The sequence below is a fragment of the Homarus americanus genome, unplaced genomic scaffold (assembly GCF_018991925.1).
Source record: "Homarus americanus isolate GMGI-L3 unplaced genomic scaffold, GMGI_Hamer_2.0 scaffold16430, whole genome shotgun sequence".
Lineage (NCBI taxonomy): Eukaryota > Metazoa > Arthropoda > Malacostraca > Decapoda > Nephropidae > Homarus > Homarus americanus.
Window position 1 is genome coordinate 5,385,197 of NW_024729259.1, and position 19,810 is coordinate 5,405,006.

Here is a 19,810-nt window from a genome sequence, read left to right on the forward strand (position 1 = left end):
TCTTTAATAATCACTAAATTTTCACACAACTGTTCTCAGGGCGTGTCTCATTACTGATCTCACTTCAAATATATACAGTCAGCACACTACCAGTGTACAATTCTTTAGTCTTTTCACTTTATATTGCTCACAACAATTCCACAATACTTGAACACCAATTATCTTCAGCTGTCACTAGGCTTGCACTTCACACTCTGAGCAGAAACAGTCGACTTTTCCTCTATGCAGCTTGCTGGTGTTTGTATACTTCTACTCAGACGTTCAGAACACCCTAGTACCATCCAGGCAAAAACTATTATAAGAAGGACAGGAGAGCAAGGCGAAAACCACGTAAGCCACATAGCATATAGTTGGCCGCAGGATCAACAGATGGCGTTAGTGTGCAAGGCGTGGACTTAACCATCACCCGTGTGCTGTATGAACCTGCACAAAAACAGATCATCCTGAGCTTGTGTTTCCACGTATAGGTTGTTAGGTCAGATCAGGTCAAGTTATATTAGGTTTTGTATTATACAGGTGGGTTTGTAGTGAAGTTGAAACAAATGAACCTGCTTTGTGAAGTATTGGCTGACCACCTTGAGGGGTTTACTGTTATTTATTTGTCCAGAAATGATACATTCAAAACTCATCATTTGCAGTTGGACTCTTGAAAGGGTTATTGATGACGAAATTATTCATTTGAATTAGCTGCCATAAATATTCAATTTCATGTGTTGAGAAGATGACATATGTTTAACAATGCCACTATTTCCTGCATGTCAGGCACCAACCTCCAGTTCTTCAGACTCCCAGGTAGGATGGCCTTCATCACCATCTTGCTGACATCAGTGTTGCTCTACAACTACTACACATCCTTCCTCGTCTCCGCCTTGACGATAAACAAGATAACTCTGCCTTTCACAGACTTTCAGAGTATGCTTAAGGCTGGCACACATACCTTCAGTTTTAATGGTGGTGGGTCACTGGAAAACTACTTCAGGGTAAGTCACAGAAATGGTACAGTACAGTAGTTTGATTTTGAAATCCCATTTATAAGTAAGCCTGGAAGAATCCTTAAGCTTCCATTCTTTGGATCCCAGGGAAGTTTTAGACTCAAGTGGCTCGGGCTAATCTAGAAATCAGTCCATCTCCCTATGATGCTCCATCCCTTAGATTAGGAGTCTGAGAAATCAAGGTTGATGAAGTATGAAGTTGTAAGATAACACAGCGCATGCACTACTTGTTTTTCACTTACAGTGAGAAACATAACCAACCTTACAGTGACCAGACCCATGAGGATGACCCCAGGGAGGGTGATGGTAGCCAAGTAGTTGCTCCCAAGCTTGGTTTTGGTTATACAGTAGAATGGAATTTCAGAATATATTCATCATTTGTAATTTGGCATCTTCCAAGAACGACATATGAATACAAAAGTCAGTTAACATAAAAGGAGGTGAAAAGGAGCTCCAAATGCAATACAGTACTCAATGCACAAAATCCTGCAACATAGCAGGTGCAGCAAATAGGCAGCTTAATATGAATGAAAAACAAGTCAAACTCTTATTATGTCAGTGAGAGCAATATAAATAACGAGTCTTTGTCCTTGATAAACTCTCTGAGGTGCAGTCCTAGGAATAAGGCCTTGGAATGGCTCATATGTGTTGACATAATCCATTAAGTGAAGGACCAGGTCAGGATTATACATCTAATATAATTTCAACTCAACAGTATGCTAACAACCCAGTGTGGCAGAGGGTGTGGAGGGACATGATCTTGACCAACCCCAAGAGCTTAACAACAGTTGATGGACTAGCCCAGGTGCTGGAGGGTTCTCATGCCTTCCTCATCAACGAAGTGTATTTCTATACAAAATACTATCACTGTGGGTTTATAGCCCTGCCTGGTGTGCACTTTCCGGTCCAGAAGTCATGGCCAATGCGCAAGAATTCTCCTTTATTTCCTCTCTTTGATCACCAGTAAGTACAACAGTTTGTGCTCAACATTCAGCAATGTGACACAAACCTGGACACACGTTAACTGTCTTACTGTATTATGTATGTACTCTGTGTCTATTTATAAATTAATGTCCAGTTATAATGCTCCCATTCACTGATAATTATCAATACACTCTTGGTTGTTTTTTCAACATTCTCGCTGTCAGTATTCAACTTTAACAGATTCATCTTATTCTGCTCAAATGTTATTTTTAAATCTGTATTTATACTAGTTCTTAAATTCAATTTACAGATTGAGAGTAATGGCCGAGTCTGGTATATTGATCAGAGCCAGGCAGACTTGGATGAAAACCAGAGACACTTGTGAGAGTACACAGTTTCAAGCTATGGAGCTAAGCAACATGGTCATGGCTTTCCTCATACTTGGTGCAGGGATGATCCTGGCCACCTTTTTCCTGTTGATGGAATGTATCATTAGCAAGTGTCAGTGGTTATATAAGCCTTATAGTCATAATATTCCAAGAAGATTTAAGGCAATCAAAGACAAACATCAGATACATACCTCATCTGCATAATTTGAATCTTCTTTCAAGGAAAACTTGGTTTTCTAGTTTTAAAATCATGTCATTCGTGAAAAAAATATCAGTATAAAGTACTGAAGTGTAGTTAATTCATATCAAACATAATTACAGTATTCATAATCAAGATCCCCTTTTATAATACTTGTACTGTATGTATGTTTCAGGATGACATCTCCCGAATTATGAAACATATTTCCAAAATACCCTGAATAATTTAATTTAAGAAAATAAGAGGACAAGTTACAAATTATATGTACAGTATATGTATGTGTATTTACAATAACTAGTACTTACACCTACTACTAATCTCTCATTCGTGCATGAATAAATAAATTACTTTTCCTTAAAAATATTCTTCATGAGTTAAAAGATATTTTTTGAATTGTTGAAATAAAGAGAGGCACTCTGCAGGTCTGAAAATTAATCAATATATAATAGTGAATCATCACAAGGTTCACAAATGTTAGGTGCTTGTGGAAAGATTTTACCTGAAGTTAAAAATTGAGCCAGTGAAAATAATAATAGTTGGTCTTTTGTCTCTCAAAAGCATCAGTTCTTCTAAAGAATTCACTACCATTTGAAACACTACAAAGTCAAGGATCTGAGAATAAAAGAAATACAGCTACTCACCGACTTAAGATGGGTTTCGGGACCCAAATCCAGGTAAATAATACATAGAAAATCTAAAATGGGTGTCTCTTTTTCTTCTCAGCACCACAAAACTCTCACTTTTAAGCTTGCCAGCCATTTTAAAGTGAATTACAAACGAAAGTTTTGTCTGTGTACTGACGTTGGAACTCGAAAATACGTAATTTTACAAAATTTTGGTACAACCGAGGCAGGTCGTAAGTGCGGGTGGTCATAAATCGAGTAGGTCGTAAGTCGGGGAGGAGCTGTACTAAAAAAACCCCAAAAGTGAAATTTCAACTTGTATCATTTGTATATCCTTGTTGTAACACTTCCTATACCCTGAAATTTTCCATCACTGTACCAGTACCTCTTCAGGTTCAAAAGTTGTGAAGGATCATCACTACTACATAAAATCATTTTGGAATGTGTTGTCAGAGAATTTAGCAGGTTGGCCAATTACTTAGGCTCACCAAACATAAGTGCCTTGAAAGTCATTAGGCAGAGTTTGTACTCTATCCTAACTTAAATTGGAAGCCTTATAAATGGGTTAATCAATACAGTATAAGAAAAATACCAGAAGAATGAATTAACATTCAACTTTCATTGTAGCACAGTTGGAGAGTTGTCTGGAGTGTTGATGAGCAGTGTGGAGTGATGAAAGATGTCTTGTTGAAGCTACTGAGCACAGCCCACAGTGAGCAGGAAGTGATATTGACATGCACTTGTTACACACATTTCTTACTTGAAGGCCCTTATATATCATATTTCTATCTTATAGGTATTACAAAATACAAAATATTTATATTTTCTTCAAAAGAAGTATAAAATACTGAACAGTAGGAATATTCAGGCAGCACAAAACTTGATCTCTATTTTCTTATCACTAGTGTATTTTCAAATATACACACTATTTACAATACTTTTACTGAATTTAGAACTTCTTGATGGAGTGGAACTCTTTGTAACACAGAATGCACAAGACAGCTCAACACTCCTTGCACCAAGTCGTCATATATTTGTGCTGTGGTTCACAGTGGCTGGCGGGGTGGGGAGAGGTATGGTGGCTTGTTGGGTGGGGAGAGGGAGGGAGTGCCATTGTCTGTAGGCCTATCACTGTCCTCGCTGCCTCAACAAACTCGACATCATCTGGGTTCTTTTTCCTCCCGATCATTGTCTTTGTCACCCAATACTACATCATTGCCACTCAAATCAAGCAATTCTTGATAAACAGCAAGACTGTAAACCAAATGACTTCACTTGCACTTGGGTGTGGAGGAGTGAGGTGGGTCATAAGAGGGCGTGCATCCCTCACAATCTCTGGCAGGTAACTCACCAGGAGGCACAAGTCTTGAGACATATACACGCTAATTGAGTTATCAATTAGACAAAATCCCATACAATGTATTCCTCCTGCCAGGACATTCAAAATATGCCATGAAAATAAAGAATGTTCATGAACGTCACCGGAGGTTTAAGTAAGCAGACCCATAAAGAGCTAAAATAGTCAATGCAATACAAAGTAAGTGAATGTTATAGTGTCACAAGCATATAGATTTCATATATGAAAGTTGCAACTCTTAACCACTGAATATATGCTTTAAAATTTATTATAAAAAAGGAACAAAAATGATATCACTGCACATACTGCATTGTAGTCTCCACTTATGCTGGCTGCCTGACTTCAATCCTCGCCTAAGCAATGTAGCCCAAATGGAGATGCTGCCTACCCCTCGCTATGGCGCTTCACACTGCATATCTTGACTGTTCCAAATGCCCCCGCCTGCTGTCAACACTAGACCTAATGGCTGCTTAATTTCTCTTTATTGTTCTCACTGTTGAATCATTCACATGAAAATGCCTTCCGACCTATGCTACATTTTCACCACATGCAAGTTTATAGAGCTTCCACTTTCTGCTCTAAAGACTGTAGTTTTCTCAGCCTCTACTACAGCAACAGTCTCATCACTAGATTTCTGCTTTGAAGACATGTTTATGATACTGTGGTCACTGTGAGAAAGACCAAGGCAGGTTGGACCAGGCTGGGGCAGGAGGGAGATAAGGCAAAGATGCTGTGCACATTTCACTTGCTCTCCACATGGCTTCATGGTGGAAACCTGTGGATACTTATAACTTTATACCATGGTAGGAAAAACTGGTGAAAATACTGTATATAAATATTCAGTGATATCTCCGTTAGCCGGAACAATTGGTGCAGAGCACTTTTGGGTAACGAGACGACTCTCTCAAAGCTGGAAAAAATCCCTCATCCCCAGAATTTTCTGGGCAACAGAAAAATGTTCTTCGAAGTTCCAGAATGATGCATTATTATTTTCATCTCTCAAAGCCGGAAAAAAATCCCTCATCCCCGGAATTTTTTGGGTAACCAAAAAATATTCTCTGTTATTCAGGAAATTGTGCATTGCATCACCTCTCAAACCTGGAAAAAAATCCCCATCTCTGGAATTTTCCAGAAAATGTGCCCCTCGGAAAACCGTTCCCAAAGCCAGAATTTTCTGGAAAATTCGGCTTTGGGAAAAATTTTCAGAGAAAATTTCAGTTCCGGCTATCGGAGAGTTCCTGGTGAGGGATTCCGGCTAACGCAAATATTACTGTAGAGGGTACTTAAAACTGTGGTCGAGAGGATGATTGGGCTCTTTTGTCTTTCCTCAGGTGTAAGCAAACAAGGAGTTTATTGGAGAAAGTCGAGTAAATGTGAACAAAAATAATGAAAACAAATAGAAAAATATTAATTGAATAGGGATAAAGTAAGTAGCATATTTCAGATACATAAGAGTGGCTGCAGCAGACAATGGAATAATGAATGGTAAACTGAACCAAAGGGAACCAGAACAAAACAGATACGTGGACTGATATATGTATGGAGAGAGAACTATATTCAAAGAGACTAAGATGAGAATGTACATGGGAAATGATGAGCCAACATTATGATACAAGTGTGAAGCATAAATTTTGGAGAGCAAGGAAAAAATAGAATCATCAAGAATAATGTGCTCGAGATTTATGTGATGTTGAGAATAAGAAAAATAAGCATGAAATGTGTGAAAGTTAAGTAAATGAAAGATTGTTGAAAAGAATTTATGTCAGAAGTGGATAGCAGAAAACCATTGTGAAAAGGTGGAGTGAAAGATGCTACTATAAATTAAAAGATAACACCTAGGAAGCAGCAGTGTGCACAAACAAGCCGTATGTATGGAGGGAAGGACTTGCTGTTGGGTTGTGTGAAGTGACGGGTAAATCAGATCTGGGCCTTTTTGGGGAAGGTGAGTAACATGACAGAACACATCTTTTATAGCAGCAGGAGTAAATGAACATCTATGAATAAAGGGACTATTGTATATGTATACTGTATATATGTTCACTTTTAGCCACCAAGCATTTAATAGGGAAAATCCTAAAATAAATAGTTAGGTTATCTCTACCAAGTTCAAGAACAATTATTGTACTATAACCACTCTTTAATGCTTGTGTCCACATGTACGCTCATACCTCGGTTAAGATGTACGGTACGTACAGAAAGGAAAATTTTATAATCAGCGAATACATAGATTTTATATTTTACAAGGATACTGTATGGGGATAAAGCAAAATTGGGTGAAAATAATAGTTGCTTATCCTTTTATTAAATACAGCAGCATTAATAATTATAATGATGAAAAAGCTCATACACTGAAAGAAGACTCGTCATGTTACAAATCAGACATTTCAACGAATATAAGGATGTCGTTGGTATAAGGCCCCTTAGATATACAAAACTTTTTACTCCCAAATAAGCAAACATAAAAAACATACACAATAGGTTGTGGAATGAAAGAACAACGACTTAGAATTTGTAAAATTGGGACATTTTATTTTCTTTCCAAAACAAGCTAAAATCAGCTGCCTGCATATTCATATAATTATAATAATAATAATAATGATTTATTTAGATGCTATAATACAGATGTATATAAAACAGTGCTAAGCTGTGATTAAAAAATGAATGTGTAGCTAATTAAACAATCCACCTTCTAGCAGCAAGAGAAGACAAAAGTGGTCCTACAACAACCTCCAGTATCTCCAGCTAAGTATCTCAACTTGTGGAACTAGTAAAGTAACTGACCAATTTCCTGGTAGTCATTAGGAAGCAACAGAACTCCTGTACTCATGGGCTTTCTGAGTAAACTCAAGTCCACTGGATTGAGACACATCAACTGAATGATACAAATGGTGACCCAAGCATTGACCAGTCACAGATATCTGCATCAACAAATAATTTCTTCTGGACATAAGTTACAAGGTTAACAGGAAGGATGAAGATGTAGCAGCTTAAGAGATCCCAGTGGTGGTATCCAATGGGTCTACTATAGCTGATAAAAACAGAAATGACAAAAGTAGAAGGGCGTCCCCAGCTGATACTGTGGTCCTTCCATTCTTAATAGTTGGGGTCAGACTCATAAAAAAAGATTATAAAGATTCTTTCACTTAGCTCTCAAAAAATGAGGGCTATCATCTAACCAAGGGAGGGGAGGGAAGAGCAAAGAGCCAACTGTTAGTCTCTCTTCAACATGTGAACCATTTAGTGCAAATGGTGAGACTTGCTAGGGTGAGACGAGAGACTGCTGATCCAACAACTATCCGTGGAAGGACAAGAGTAAGAGGAAAATGGGGCTAGTGTGCATTCATTCATTCATAATGATAAAATCATGAAGGTCATTACTTTATAACCCAATTTACAGGCCAGATTAAGTTACCACACTGTAAATGGGGTCTGTGATTGTACTGCCATAATTTTGCAGGGAATCAGAACAAACTGACCTGAAGACTGTGCTACATATTGGAGAGCAGGTGGGTATTGTTAAGAAACAACCAAGGCATTACATACATCACTGGTGTACTGCTCCTCCACATTATGACTTCTGCAGATTAGCAAGTCACACACATCCATACACACAGACACTCACATCAAGCATCGACATAAAGGTGTTCATCAGCATCTAAAACTTGACTCGAGGCACTCTAATGAAAGTTGTAGTTTTGAAGACCAGCTTTAAAAACCTGGTATAAATTTTTTTTTCTAAAGATAGAGAGCCTAATGAGTAAAAAAAATTATTTGTAACATTACAAAGCTATAATTGCATTTAGCTTCTTCAATTTCAAACATAAAATGTTTGGGTTAAAAAAAGAAAGAAAAGAAATATAAAATAAAAATCATATCTACATACTACAAAAGTAACCACTAAAAATATACACAGTAAAGCATAGTTTTAATCACTAACACTGCCTTATCTGTAAAACTGAATGTAAGGAAAAGGAAATAACATGGAAATATTAAGAGCTGACAAAAAATTTTGAATGACAAGTCTTGGATCCGATGAACAATGTCAGCAGCAGCACGCCTCTCGCCAGCACCACACAAGGGCTCCCACAACACATTCTTCTTTGCTATCTACAGGTTCTGGCAGTGTCTGGAAAAACAGTATGTACTGTATATGTTTGGTGATCATTCCCACAATGTTTGTTTGCTAATGATAAAAAAAATATTTTAAACAGTTGAAAACATTATATATAATTCATTATAGTTTCTAAGTGCAAAATGGACTAAAACTCTGGTAAAAATAACCTAGGTAAAATCATTCACATTTACAATAGTAGATCATCCTCCCTGCCAAGTTTGGTCGAGATTCATTTTCTAACTTCTGACAAGTTAAGGACAAAAAATTTGAGAGAAATGCCTGGGTGTAATTTTTTTTTTAAACAGAAACCATTTTTGTCACAATCTATCTGAAATTATCAAAATCTGTGGCAATAAGTCTAAATTATTAGGGCTAGAAATATGGCCAATAATAATCACAACAAGAACCTGTAATAATATACTTTCCCACCTAAACTTCAATCAGTTCACTGCTTTAATGTTAAGTTAAGAAAAGGAAACAAAATTGGCATGGATGGACAGCATCACTGCTATATTCCCCTATACTGTATTCATAAAGGGTATATATATCTTGTTTAGGTAGGATCTTGGCAGAGATTATGATTAACATGCAAGTGATGCAGTTCGCTCTCCTAACTGTTTAATGCTTGTATGATCCATGTAAATGAAAAGAGTACACAGCATTCACTTACGAAAGGAAAAATCCTGGTAGACAAGAAATGGAAAAATGAAAAGTACAACAAAATAAGCCATCACTGTATGGTTGATAAAGTAGGTTTAGTAGTGACAGCATGCTGACTGCAGTAGCTTCATCTCATCATGTGTGACGATCATAAGAGTAAGACTCAGGAATGTATGAAACTAACAAATGTAAATTATCAATAAGGGGAAATATACAATTGTTAATTTTGTCACAAGTAACTAGGACCAGCTGATGTAACAGGCTGTCATTATAAGAACAACAGCTGATCCTGATTACTGTATGGAAAATTACCTCTAAATATGATGGTTGGTAAAGCAAATACGTAGAAAAAGAAGTATGGTAATAAATATAATAATAATGTGTTACAACTAGTAATATGGGTAACTGCTACTTTGAAGAAAAAATTGCCTCTTACCAGCATTGGTCTACCAGAGACGGGAGTCAGTGAAGGAGTGGGGGTTACAGGTGCTACTGATGGGCAGCCTCCTTCTCCTTCTTCTTGTCTTTCTTCTTCTTAAGGAAGCTAGGAGTACGAAGACCCTTCTTCTTCTTTTTCTTGTCCTTAGAGATGGAGTCATCTGTTAGGGAGGTATCCTTTGTTGGGGAACCCTGTAAGATACAGTTTTGTTAATAACAAATTATAAAAAATTAGAATGTAAATTGTATAACCTAGCCCCTCACAGGCAGTTTTTATTGTTGAAAGGTTTTTCCTGTTGTGCTGCAGATGAATGATACACTAATGAAAGCAAACATGAAGGAGAAACTTTCTTACCTCTTTACTACTGTGCGAGACTGTGCTATGATGTGCTTCATTATCATCACCATTGGCTACTGTCTCCCCTGAAAGAAGCCAAAGAATTTCTTAAAAAATTTCAAGACAATTTAATGCAACCATGGGGGGAGGCTTTCACAATGAATATTACATCATCATCATGTGAATGTCAAAGAATGTGTAATGGTACTAATATTTCCACTAATTCACAAATTCATACATTTCAAAAGCACCATAGCACATATCTCAGCCTCCTCCAATGGGGGCAACAATGATAAGACTCAATAAAGGAGTTAGTTCACAACAGATCACACAATCAGGTACTGTACACTCAATATAAATATGTACTAATATTCATATGTGAAATGAGAGGCACATAATGTAATTCAATGCATCAAATACTAATCTAAATGTAACAAATCAAGATATGTTAAGAGTTGTTAGGACTAGCCAAGGCACAAGAGGCAGTTCTATATAACTAATCCTTATTAAAGCTGAAACACCTACATTATCAAACTGACTGTAAAGACAGCTGAAGAGATAAAGAAAGTATGAATGAAAAGGGACAAGTGATAATAACAAGAGTAAGAGAAACAAGAAAATTGAGGTTATTTTGTATGATAAGGAAATACTGTACAGTGAGTTCTGCTATAACGCGTGTTTTGATAACGCGAATTTGCTCTAACGCGATTTTTTAATTAGGAACGATATCTGTATAACTCGAACGCTTGTTTGCTATAACGCGATTTTTGCTTACTATTTCTCCAATTTTGTGGTATTAACTGTGAATATGGTAAAGAAGAATATCTCCAAGAAGCGTTCTGGTGATAGAATTCCCGGTGATGATCGTAAAAGAAAGGATATAACACTTGAAGAGAAGCTCGATTTTATCAACCTCAAAATCACCCTTCTCCCCCATCAAGTTACATTCATATTTTTCAAGGTAAAGTGTTACATTTACTGTATGATTTCATTATTAGATATGAATGTAACATTTATTTAGACTGTGCTATGCTTTGTGTTAGGCTAACTTCTAAATTTTTTCGATTTCGAGTAATCTGCACCTAACCCTATTTTCTCCATAAGCCGTTATTTCTATTACGCGATTTTCTATAACACGATATTTTACAAGAACACAATTATCGCGTTATAGCAGAACTACCTGTATTATGAACTATATTCCTAGAGAATGTGTCAAATTTGATTTCATAGCTCAGCCACAGTTATCTGAAGATATCTTAAATTTCCCTATGTTAAGCTGTGTATAAAAACGTCAAAGTATCAATTGTTACACATTAGTTACACAATAAAAATATGCTTTCAAATGTCCTACAGTACAGCTTTTCAAAATTGTACTAAATACAGAAATTCATGCATTTATAATATTAGCAAACATGTCACCAACCACCTGACACATTTATAAATAGCCAAGCGATCCTGTGTTTGGAATGTTGTTGTACTGAAAAGATGGGAGACAACCTCACACTGGTTAACCTGCTGCATGCTACTGCAGCAATCTTTTTATTTCAACCAATTATTCTTCAATAAACCCTGAATATACGTAATGCTTTCTTCACTTCTTAATACCTTAAGCAATCCTGATAATTCCTATACTACTTTTTCTTTAAGATAAAATACACTTAAATATATTAATACTCTAAAAATCTAAGTTTTACATTAGGAACAACATCAAGGACAGGAAGCAGTGAAATATACCTTAAAAAAATTATATGTTCAGTACATCACCAAATAAATGGTGGCTCTGCTAATATTTTAACAAACTGATCATAAGACTTGCAAAAAGTTTCACTGTGTTGATGTTGTCTTCCAGGAGCATAAATTTGTTTACATGAGCAATCTTATATACAGTGAAATAAGGTTGTTACTATTACTTTTCTGTGATATCAAGCCATACAGCTGTGGATGCACTGTTCCAGCAACTTACTGCAAACACCTGATCAATAGATTAAAAAATCTTGTGCAAGCACTTCATGGTTCTCTGGATACTGCATTTCATACTATCAACAGCCTCTATCTTGTACTTTCCACTATGCAAACTAGGATGGGATAACATCGGAACTAAAGTAACAATACTGAGCACATACCCCCTCCGAGGAGCTGTGAGACTTGCCGGGGAGGAAGAAACGGCAGATCAACAATTTTCCTTATAACACCACTTTTACTTACGTTTTCTAACATGAACTGATTTAATTTTTTCCCTTTATGTCTCAAGATGTCTTAATGTCTATTAGTTAAGTGAAAACACTTCTTACCTTGAAACATATTTTTTTTATACCAGTTTACAATAATCATTGAAGAAGGTACTGTATATATATATATATATATATATATATATATATATATATATATATATATATATGAAATACAATATGAAATTGTCAGGCCAAATTTTAGAGCCAATACCATGCACTAATCTGAAAGGATTTATGAGTGACACCGACCCATAAAAAAAAAAGGAAAAGGCACAGTAAGGCAAGTTCTATCCCTAAATAATTGCACACCTTCCTCAGTTTATAAAGAAAAAACAAATTAGAGGTAATTTTGAGACACTCCCAAAGATTTTCTTTTTAAATTAAACAAACTGGTGGAAATTAATAACAATAATGTCAAAAAACCAGGCTAACTCAAAATATTTTTCCTCATAATTGTGAGTACTCAAAATAGTATAGGTCCAAAATAAACTTTTTTTTTCATTTCATATATGGCATTATTAGCTTTGCACACAATGCATCTGATATGATAATTTTATTTCTCATAACTACCCCAAGAGTAAGGCAGTGCAATACTCAAGTTGTATTACCTCTTACTCTAGACATTTAATATCATATCTTTCCACTTCATGTTACTATCAATTTCTTTTCCTCATTGATGGTAAGATGACCTTCCCTCTGAGTGAAAGGAAGAATCTATGTGTCTGGTGTGATAAGTGTATTGTTGTATGGCTGTTAAAGATGATGATAATGTAAGCAATCTTGAATGAGCCAAAATAAGAATGGTGATGTGAATGTACAGTGTGACAGTAAAGGACAGGAGGACCTGTTCAGAGATAAAGAGGGCAGGTGAGTACTGTATTGGCGAAGTTTTATGTAGAGGCAAGTTGAAATGGTCCAGGCATGTGGAGAGAATGGATGAGACCAATTGTGTCAATTTCTCAATTGCCCTTTCAACAACTTTTTCATTGTACTGTATACTTGCTGCAGCAAATGTGAAAACAGAATTAGAGGTTGCTGCAGAAAGTATAAGTACTGCATATACATTCAATGAAAAAATTAGATAGAAGATGTACTGAATATAAAACAAATAGAAGAAACAAGACAAAGAAATGGATGAACAAAGCAATATGGGTCAGTGTCAATCCATAAATAAGAACAAAATAATAAATAATTATTTCTTTCTAAATGCTGTATATCCATAACACTCAAAACAACTATATTATGGTCAAAACTGATTTCTTTTTTCAATTGGACGGCCAGCAACAACAGTGTGTTTGAGAATATTTCAAGGATAAAAGGCTATTTACAGGAAAAATGAGAAAATTAGTATCTGAACCTCTGGCATAGGAGAATATCTTGAAACCAAGAGAAAGATTTTGTGTACATATTTAAATTTTCCTGCATTATAAAGGCATAATACCCTTCCTGATTAGTTAAGAGTTATAAAGATCAGCCAAAATAAATGGATGACTGGTCATGGTACTGGCCCTTACCTTTGCGTGACAGAGACCAGGAGCGGCGCTGGAGCGATGACCGCTTCTCAGTTGCCACTGATCAACCAGACCACAAAAACAACATGCATTTTTGGTTAGTTTAATGCCATGCAGGTTGCAAATCAAAATACGAAGTGAATACAGATCACAGTGAATATGCATGTGGATGCCAAAATTTGAGTTAGAATATGAACACAACAAAACTACATTCATAAGCCAAGATGCAAAGACTGTATTGATAGCAATAAATGCAAAGACACAACTCAAAAAGAACTGTACTTTATTTTAAAGTTGTCTAGAATAAAGGCACTAAATTATTGAAAACTCAGCAAAACACTAAATTACTATATATGTTAGTAAGATTTAAGACTACTGTATATGACTAAGAGAAGTTAAAAATTATGTGTTTACTAAACTACAAGAAATTTGTCTTCTACTTGGTTAAAAAATCATTTAAACTTACCACCGTATATACTGAACTACAATATTTTAATCGCTGTATTATTCACAGAAAGAACTATCCAAGAATATGTCTGTCACCTGTAAATTGTCTTTATGGTGGCAACACTTAATTTAATATTGTTGAAATGAGACCAATTAAGAATTATTACTAACTTCTATAATTACATGAAGATAACCCAAATTAAAAAAAAACATCTTTAGTATCATAAATTAACTAATTGAAACCTAAATACAAGTACCTTCATTCTTATAAAATGCAGACTTGGATCGCTCCAGCGTGGGACTTGGCTCCCGTGCCTTCACTCCATCTTCCTCTGCTAGTACAAGGAGCAGTACAAACAAACTTCAGTTAGCAAACAAACTAAACTACACAAAAGTTTATTACAAAAGGTTAATCATGAACTGACTCAAATGCTCATGCCATTCAAAACATTAAAAATCACATGCTAAGTCAACAAATAAAAATGTATAATTCGACATATCAATCTACTCAAATTTTCAACACAACCAACATTCATGCACATACAGAACATGAATCATGCACATAGTACAAACAGTCAAATACAACACCATCACCTACAAATCCTGCAAGACAAAAAACTGATATTTGTGGAATCATTCCCAAATCTTACCAATGTCAACCCACATATTGCAGACATGATGTTGTACTCCCATAAATAAGAGCATCAAAAATGGTGAAAATAAACATTACATATATTTATAAATTGTTTCTTATATACAACAACACATTCCAATTTACAAGTAGTTTTTAATTCCTTGAAAAAAGTATTGTAGCTATATATTTCTGTGGTATAATACAAAGCTTTGGTTGTGTAATTAAAATTGTTAGAACACACCATACCCTTAACACACTGTTAGTTATCACATGGGATGTCTGAAGGGGTTAACATATGAACCACAAGCACCACCAAAACATTTGTTTTCTAACCAAAACTAATAGCTGAATGTTAAAATAAAGAAATAGTTTTGCACTTAGTAACTACATATGTGGAAGATCTAGGATGGAGTTCAGACTAAATCAAACACCCTGTATATACTAAGCTTCCCTGCAGATCTCTAATTAAAATGTCCCCAAGAAGTATCACCCCCAGAGTAATGTCGTCTTAGTAGAGAAGTTCTAAATTCAAGTTGTACTTTTTATATTCAAACACCAAAAAATATCCACCAGAACACTAGCATTGAAGCATTTAATACTAATAAAAGTTACAGCAAAAAGAAATAAAATAAGCTTCACTGTTTCCAAATAGATTTTTTCATTTCTATAATGAAGTACTATACTGTACATAATTTACAAAAAAGGTATATTGTATATTAATTCTTACTAATTGAAAATCCACTTCAAAATGAGACAAAGCACTCTAGGGGCAGAGATAAGTTAAGTCCCATATTAGCTTGAAACCTGATATAGAATTTGTTATGGTGTAAGAAACATAGGTCTAAATTAACAAGCCGAGCCCCATCTATTCACCACGAGCACCAGGCTATCAATTAGGTCATTACTAGTTAGGCACACGAGGCATGTCTAACACCGCTCTGGCCACAGGTTTTTGAATTTGAACTTGAAAATCATTTTAATAAGAAAAGTTTATGTTGGCTCATAATTCTGGTTGTTCTGAGCAACCTCAGCCAAAACTGTGATAGAGTTTCATTTAAGAGTGAGTGTGCAGCTGGGGTACACATGGATGTGGTCTTACTGGACCGTGATGCTGCCTTTAGCATCTTCTGAATTCCACGGGTGAGGGAGTTGGTGCGGGAAGTAGGATGGCCCTCACCCACCTGGACAGTGGGGGAGCGAGACAATGTGTCTGAACCAGGGGGAGCAGAGGGAGGTGTCATCTCCCCCTGGTGCCAGACTCCACCCCCTGTCTGCAGGGAGGGCTGCAGGTCTTCTACAGGGGAGCCATCTGGGGGAGGGATATTATCACAAAATACCGGCCAGGCTAACAACACCCGCACACCTCACAAACACTGGCCATGACTACCTTGCTGGAGGTAATTGAGGGAAAACCTCAGTAAGTCTTACTTTGAATTCCAGTACCTAAAACTGTCAACCATGTTGTTGTTGTTAAATACACTTAAAGCATGGATCATTAGCAGGAAGTAAAAGTTTAGTGATAATAAATGTCACAAAACATCAACAACAGTCAAATGAATTAGTCTTGTATATCATCAGTTCTCATAGTTGACAGCAACAACTGATTCAGAGAAGAAAAGGGATTATTCCACACTTCCACACTATGCGAGGTACCAGTACAGAGTAGTATCCATGTCCAATACTGACTGCCAACAAAATAATGACTTCCTCAATTAATTTGACCTGACAAATCAATATCCATAAAGCTCCATTTAACAATCATTATTATTACAAAATGAGAGCTTTCAGTGTGTGTGTGTGTGTGTACATATATATACACACACACTGAAAGTGATCATTTTGTAAAAATAATGATTGTTATATAAACACTGTATATTCCCATGACATTAAAGGTAACAGCAGTGAGTATCAGATATGGTAGTTTAATATGGTCCCTGCACTCGGTCCTGCAGGTTACCTCTCGCTGGCAGTGTTTTCATAGTTGCCTGAACCCTCTGTGGAGGGCCAACAGGTACCCCAGGGCCCAGGGTGGGCTTCTTCGGAATGTTGGGTTTAGGGGGAAGACTTGGCTTTTGGCGAACAACCCGTTCTCCATCTATTATATGACATAAAATCATTGGGGAGGGAGTACTGTACTACAGCAATATCTATAGAGGGAAGGGAATGCATCAAGTGACTAGAAATTCCAAATATTAAATAGAGGTAATAAAATATACTAAATATTTTTCAACAAAACTAGAAAACAATTCTTGAGGTAACAAAGTTCTATACATCACTTTTTAACTTAAAGAATATTACCAATAATGTATGTACAAAGGTTTAACAGCTCTAATTACCTCTTATGCTACATGTGATAATGGAACATATTCCATCACATATTACACAAAAAATAAGTTGTTACAAGTAAGTACTAATCTACTGTATATCAAATTCAATAAATGAACACAATACCAAATGTTTCAGTTAATTTTAAATTACAAACTATGTTAGTAATTAGTATTAAACTAAATATCTAAACAAGCTACTGAGAGAAATTACCTAAAAAAAAAAATAATTTCCAACAGACATTACATGAATCCTCAAGTTGACCATCATGCTTAAAACAAGTACCAGGTGTCAGTTACGGACTTGCGAGCTAAAGCTACAATTTGGGGGATAAATGTAGAAACACGAACAAAAGCAGCCATACAGAACTTAAGACTACACAGCAGAAACGCAGAGACGAGTCTTACACAATGGTGATCTTGGGGGGAGTCATCCAGAGAGATGTCTGCCCTCAAAGACTTTTTTTGTGAATTCTTAAACCACCTTAATATAAAAACTAATTTTCTAATATTCTTTTATTTTATCATATGCTGAGTGTATTGTATAACCCTAAAAAAAAAAAAAAATTATATATATATATATATATATATATATATATATATATATATATATATATATATATATATATATATATATATATATATATATATATATATATATATATATATATATATATACACAGTATATATAATAAATCTGAGTAAAACTCTTTGAATCCTTAATATTTCTCCAAGTACTGATTTGAAATATCTCATCAAAAGTTGAAGACCCTGTGGTGGTTTAAGAATACTGGTGGGTGTTATGGACGATATATCCTTCCAAGTTTCACCATCATCAATCAGCTTTAGTGGACGCATCCCACACACTACTCATTAGCAGAGAAACTTGAAACCCTACTGACCATCGCTCAGGACGACAGACTGTGCTTTGCTTGCTCTTGGCGCCTGTTTTGTTTCCACCTTCAGCACCGTAGCACTGGATGCTGTGTGTACCAATTACATGCTATCATTATCAAGCCATTTTACTTCCACCACCAAGCATACTCCCTCGTGCAGAAACTTCCATGTTATAAATATAAAATGTTTATTTATTAAAAAAAAAAAAGTATGTTAAGCGTCATAAAGCTGGAAACCATAAGAGGAGTTAAATATCCTTCACACCCAACAACAATGATAATGACTGATATTTGATGGATCAATTTCAAACACCATCTCCTTCTGCTTCCCTGATATAAGTTTTCTAACTAGTATCTTCCATCACTCTGTCTCTTGGTTGACAATGGTTATATTTATTTTCAATTATTTTGAAAAAGAAGTCATAGAACCTTTATTGAGCTAAATACAGTACAGTATATCAATGTACTAAATGTAGCCATCCAAGAATGTAAAAATATCAGTCATTAAAAGAGAACTGTAGATTAGGCCAATAATGCTCATGAGTAAGAAAACCAAGACAATTTTGATTTATGATCAACATATTAAATGTCAACAAAGTAAGAAGTGGTGAATTGATAACCAACTTATGTTAATAATTGAAAATTAATATCAATTCTACTATAAAAAAACCTGTGAATTTTTTTTATGCAAATATTGAAGGATGTGCTCCACAATGAAACACCTACATAACCCTATAATGACTAAGTAAGCTTCTTTGATATATAAACACATTTAAGAACTCTTTACTCAACACATTACATCCTTTGCATTTTTTTCCTTAGTAACTACTCTTCCAATCAATAAATTCAGATTCCATGAAAATTAGGAACCCCACTTATTTCACCTGATGATTAAATACCCTAATGCTAACCCAAACTAACCTATGTTAATCTAATCTATCATAACCCAACCTAACCTCCCCATGTAACATTAGGATTTTTTACCACATGACCAAAATTGTTTTTATGTCAGTCAACAGAGTTACCAGACAGTGTATTGTAAATCTGTTCAGTCATACCCTGGCACCAAGAGTGAAAGGTAGCATGTAATAAGATCTGAATGGTAGGTACACCTGAAGTCTTCCCTACTCTGACAACAGTAACATTATTCTATCTATTGAAGAGAAGGATAAAGGAAAGGGACTGCTTTCAGAACATTCTGATTTGGAAGAAAGTATTGAAAGTGAGTTTATAAAAGATGAAACTCCTAAGAACAATACTTGATACAAAACATGAGAAGCAAGAGGTAGAAAACATTAAACATAAGAACATAACAATGGAGGAAACTGCAGCAGGCCTATTGGCCCATACTGGACAGTCAGTCCCATTTACACCCAACCCCTATTGCTCATATATCTATCCAACTTATGTTTGAAGCTATCCAGCATATTCGAATTAATGATGATGTTTGGTAACTTGTTGCATTCATCCACTACTCTATTTCCAAACCAATGTTTACCTATTTTACACCCAAAGAGTGAAGCAGCTTCACTGATGACTTTCAATGTTCTATGTCAAGATAAATAAAAATTTTGTTTATTTTTTTTTATTGTCCAACATTGTTAAATGTGTATTTTTTTTTCCATTTTACTTTAAATAATTCAGAAAAAAAAGAGTAACTGTAATTGGTTTAATGGGCACAAAGGTAAAGGCTATCATTTGGTAAAATATGTGGGGGTTCCTAGTTTTTATGAG

At 35.5% G+C, this 19,810-nt stretch overlaps 2 protein-coding genes across 22 annotated transcripts in view; one reads left to right on the top strand and one right to left on the bottom strand.

Moving 5' to 3' along the window:
- Positions 1-384: 384 nt before the first annotated feature.
- Positions 385-3,236, top strand: LOC121866587 (glutamate receptor 1-like). Its single transcript, XM_042366357.1, has 3 exons — positions 385-980; positions 1,708-1,955; positions 2,227-3,236. The coding sequence occupies exons 1-3, from the start codon at positions 729-731 to the stop codon at positions 2,507-2,509; spliced, it is 783 nt and encodes a 260-aa protein (XP_042222291.1). The 5' UTR covers positions 385-728; the 3' UTR covers positions 2,510-3,236.
- A 3,528-nt stretch (positions 3,237-6,764) lies between these two features.
- LOC121866458 (protein hu-li tai shao-like) overlaps positions 6,765-19,810 on the bottom strand; it is a 134,810-nt gene continuing 121,764 nt past the window's right edge. For 4 of the 21 annotated variants that reach the window (XM_042366143.1, XM_042366145.1, XM_042366144.1 and 1 more), the window contains 8 exons: positions 18,083-18,163; positions 16,814-16,951; positions 15,956-16,165; positions 14,480-14,557; positions 13,779-13,835; positions 10,052-10,119; positions 9,695-9,888; positions 6,765-8,610 (listed from right to left, as the gene is read on the bottom strand). In XM_042366143.1, the coding sequence (XP_042222077.1) occupies positions 9,748-9,888; positions 10,052-10,119; positions 13,779-13,835; positions 14,480-14,557; positions 15,956-16,165; positions 16,814-16,951; positions 18,083-18,163 (773 nt within the window). In that variant the 3' untranslated portion in view covers positions 6,765-8,610; positions 9,695-9,747. The remainder of the gene's footprint in view (positions 8,611-9,694; positions 9,889-10,051; positions 10,120-13,778; positions 13,836-14,479; positions 14,558-15,955; positions 16,166-16,813; positions 16,952-18,082; positions 18,164-19,810) is intronic. The other 17 variants (XM_042366147.1, XM_042366148.1, XM_042366151.1 and 14 more) reach the window with 17 other exon arrangements.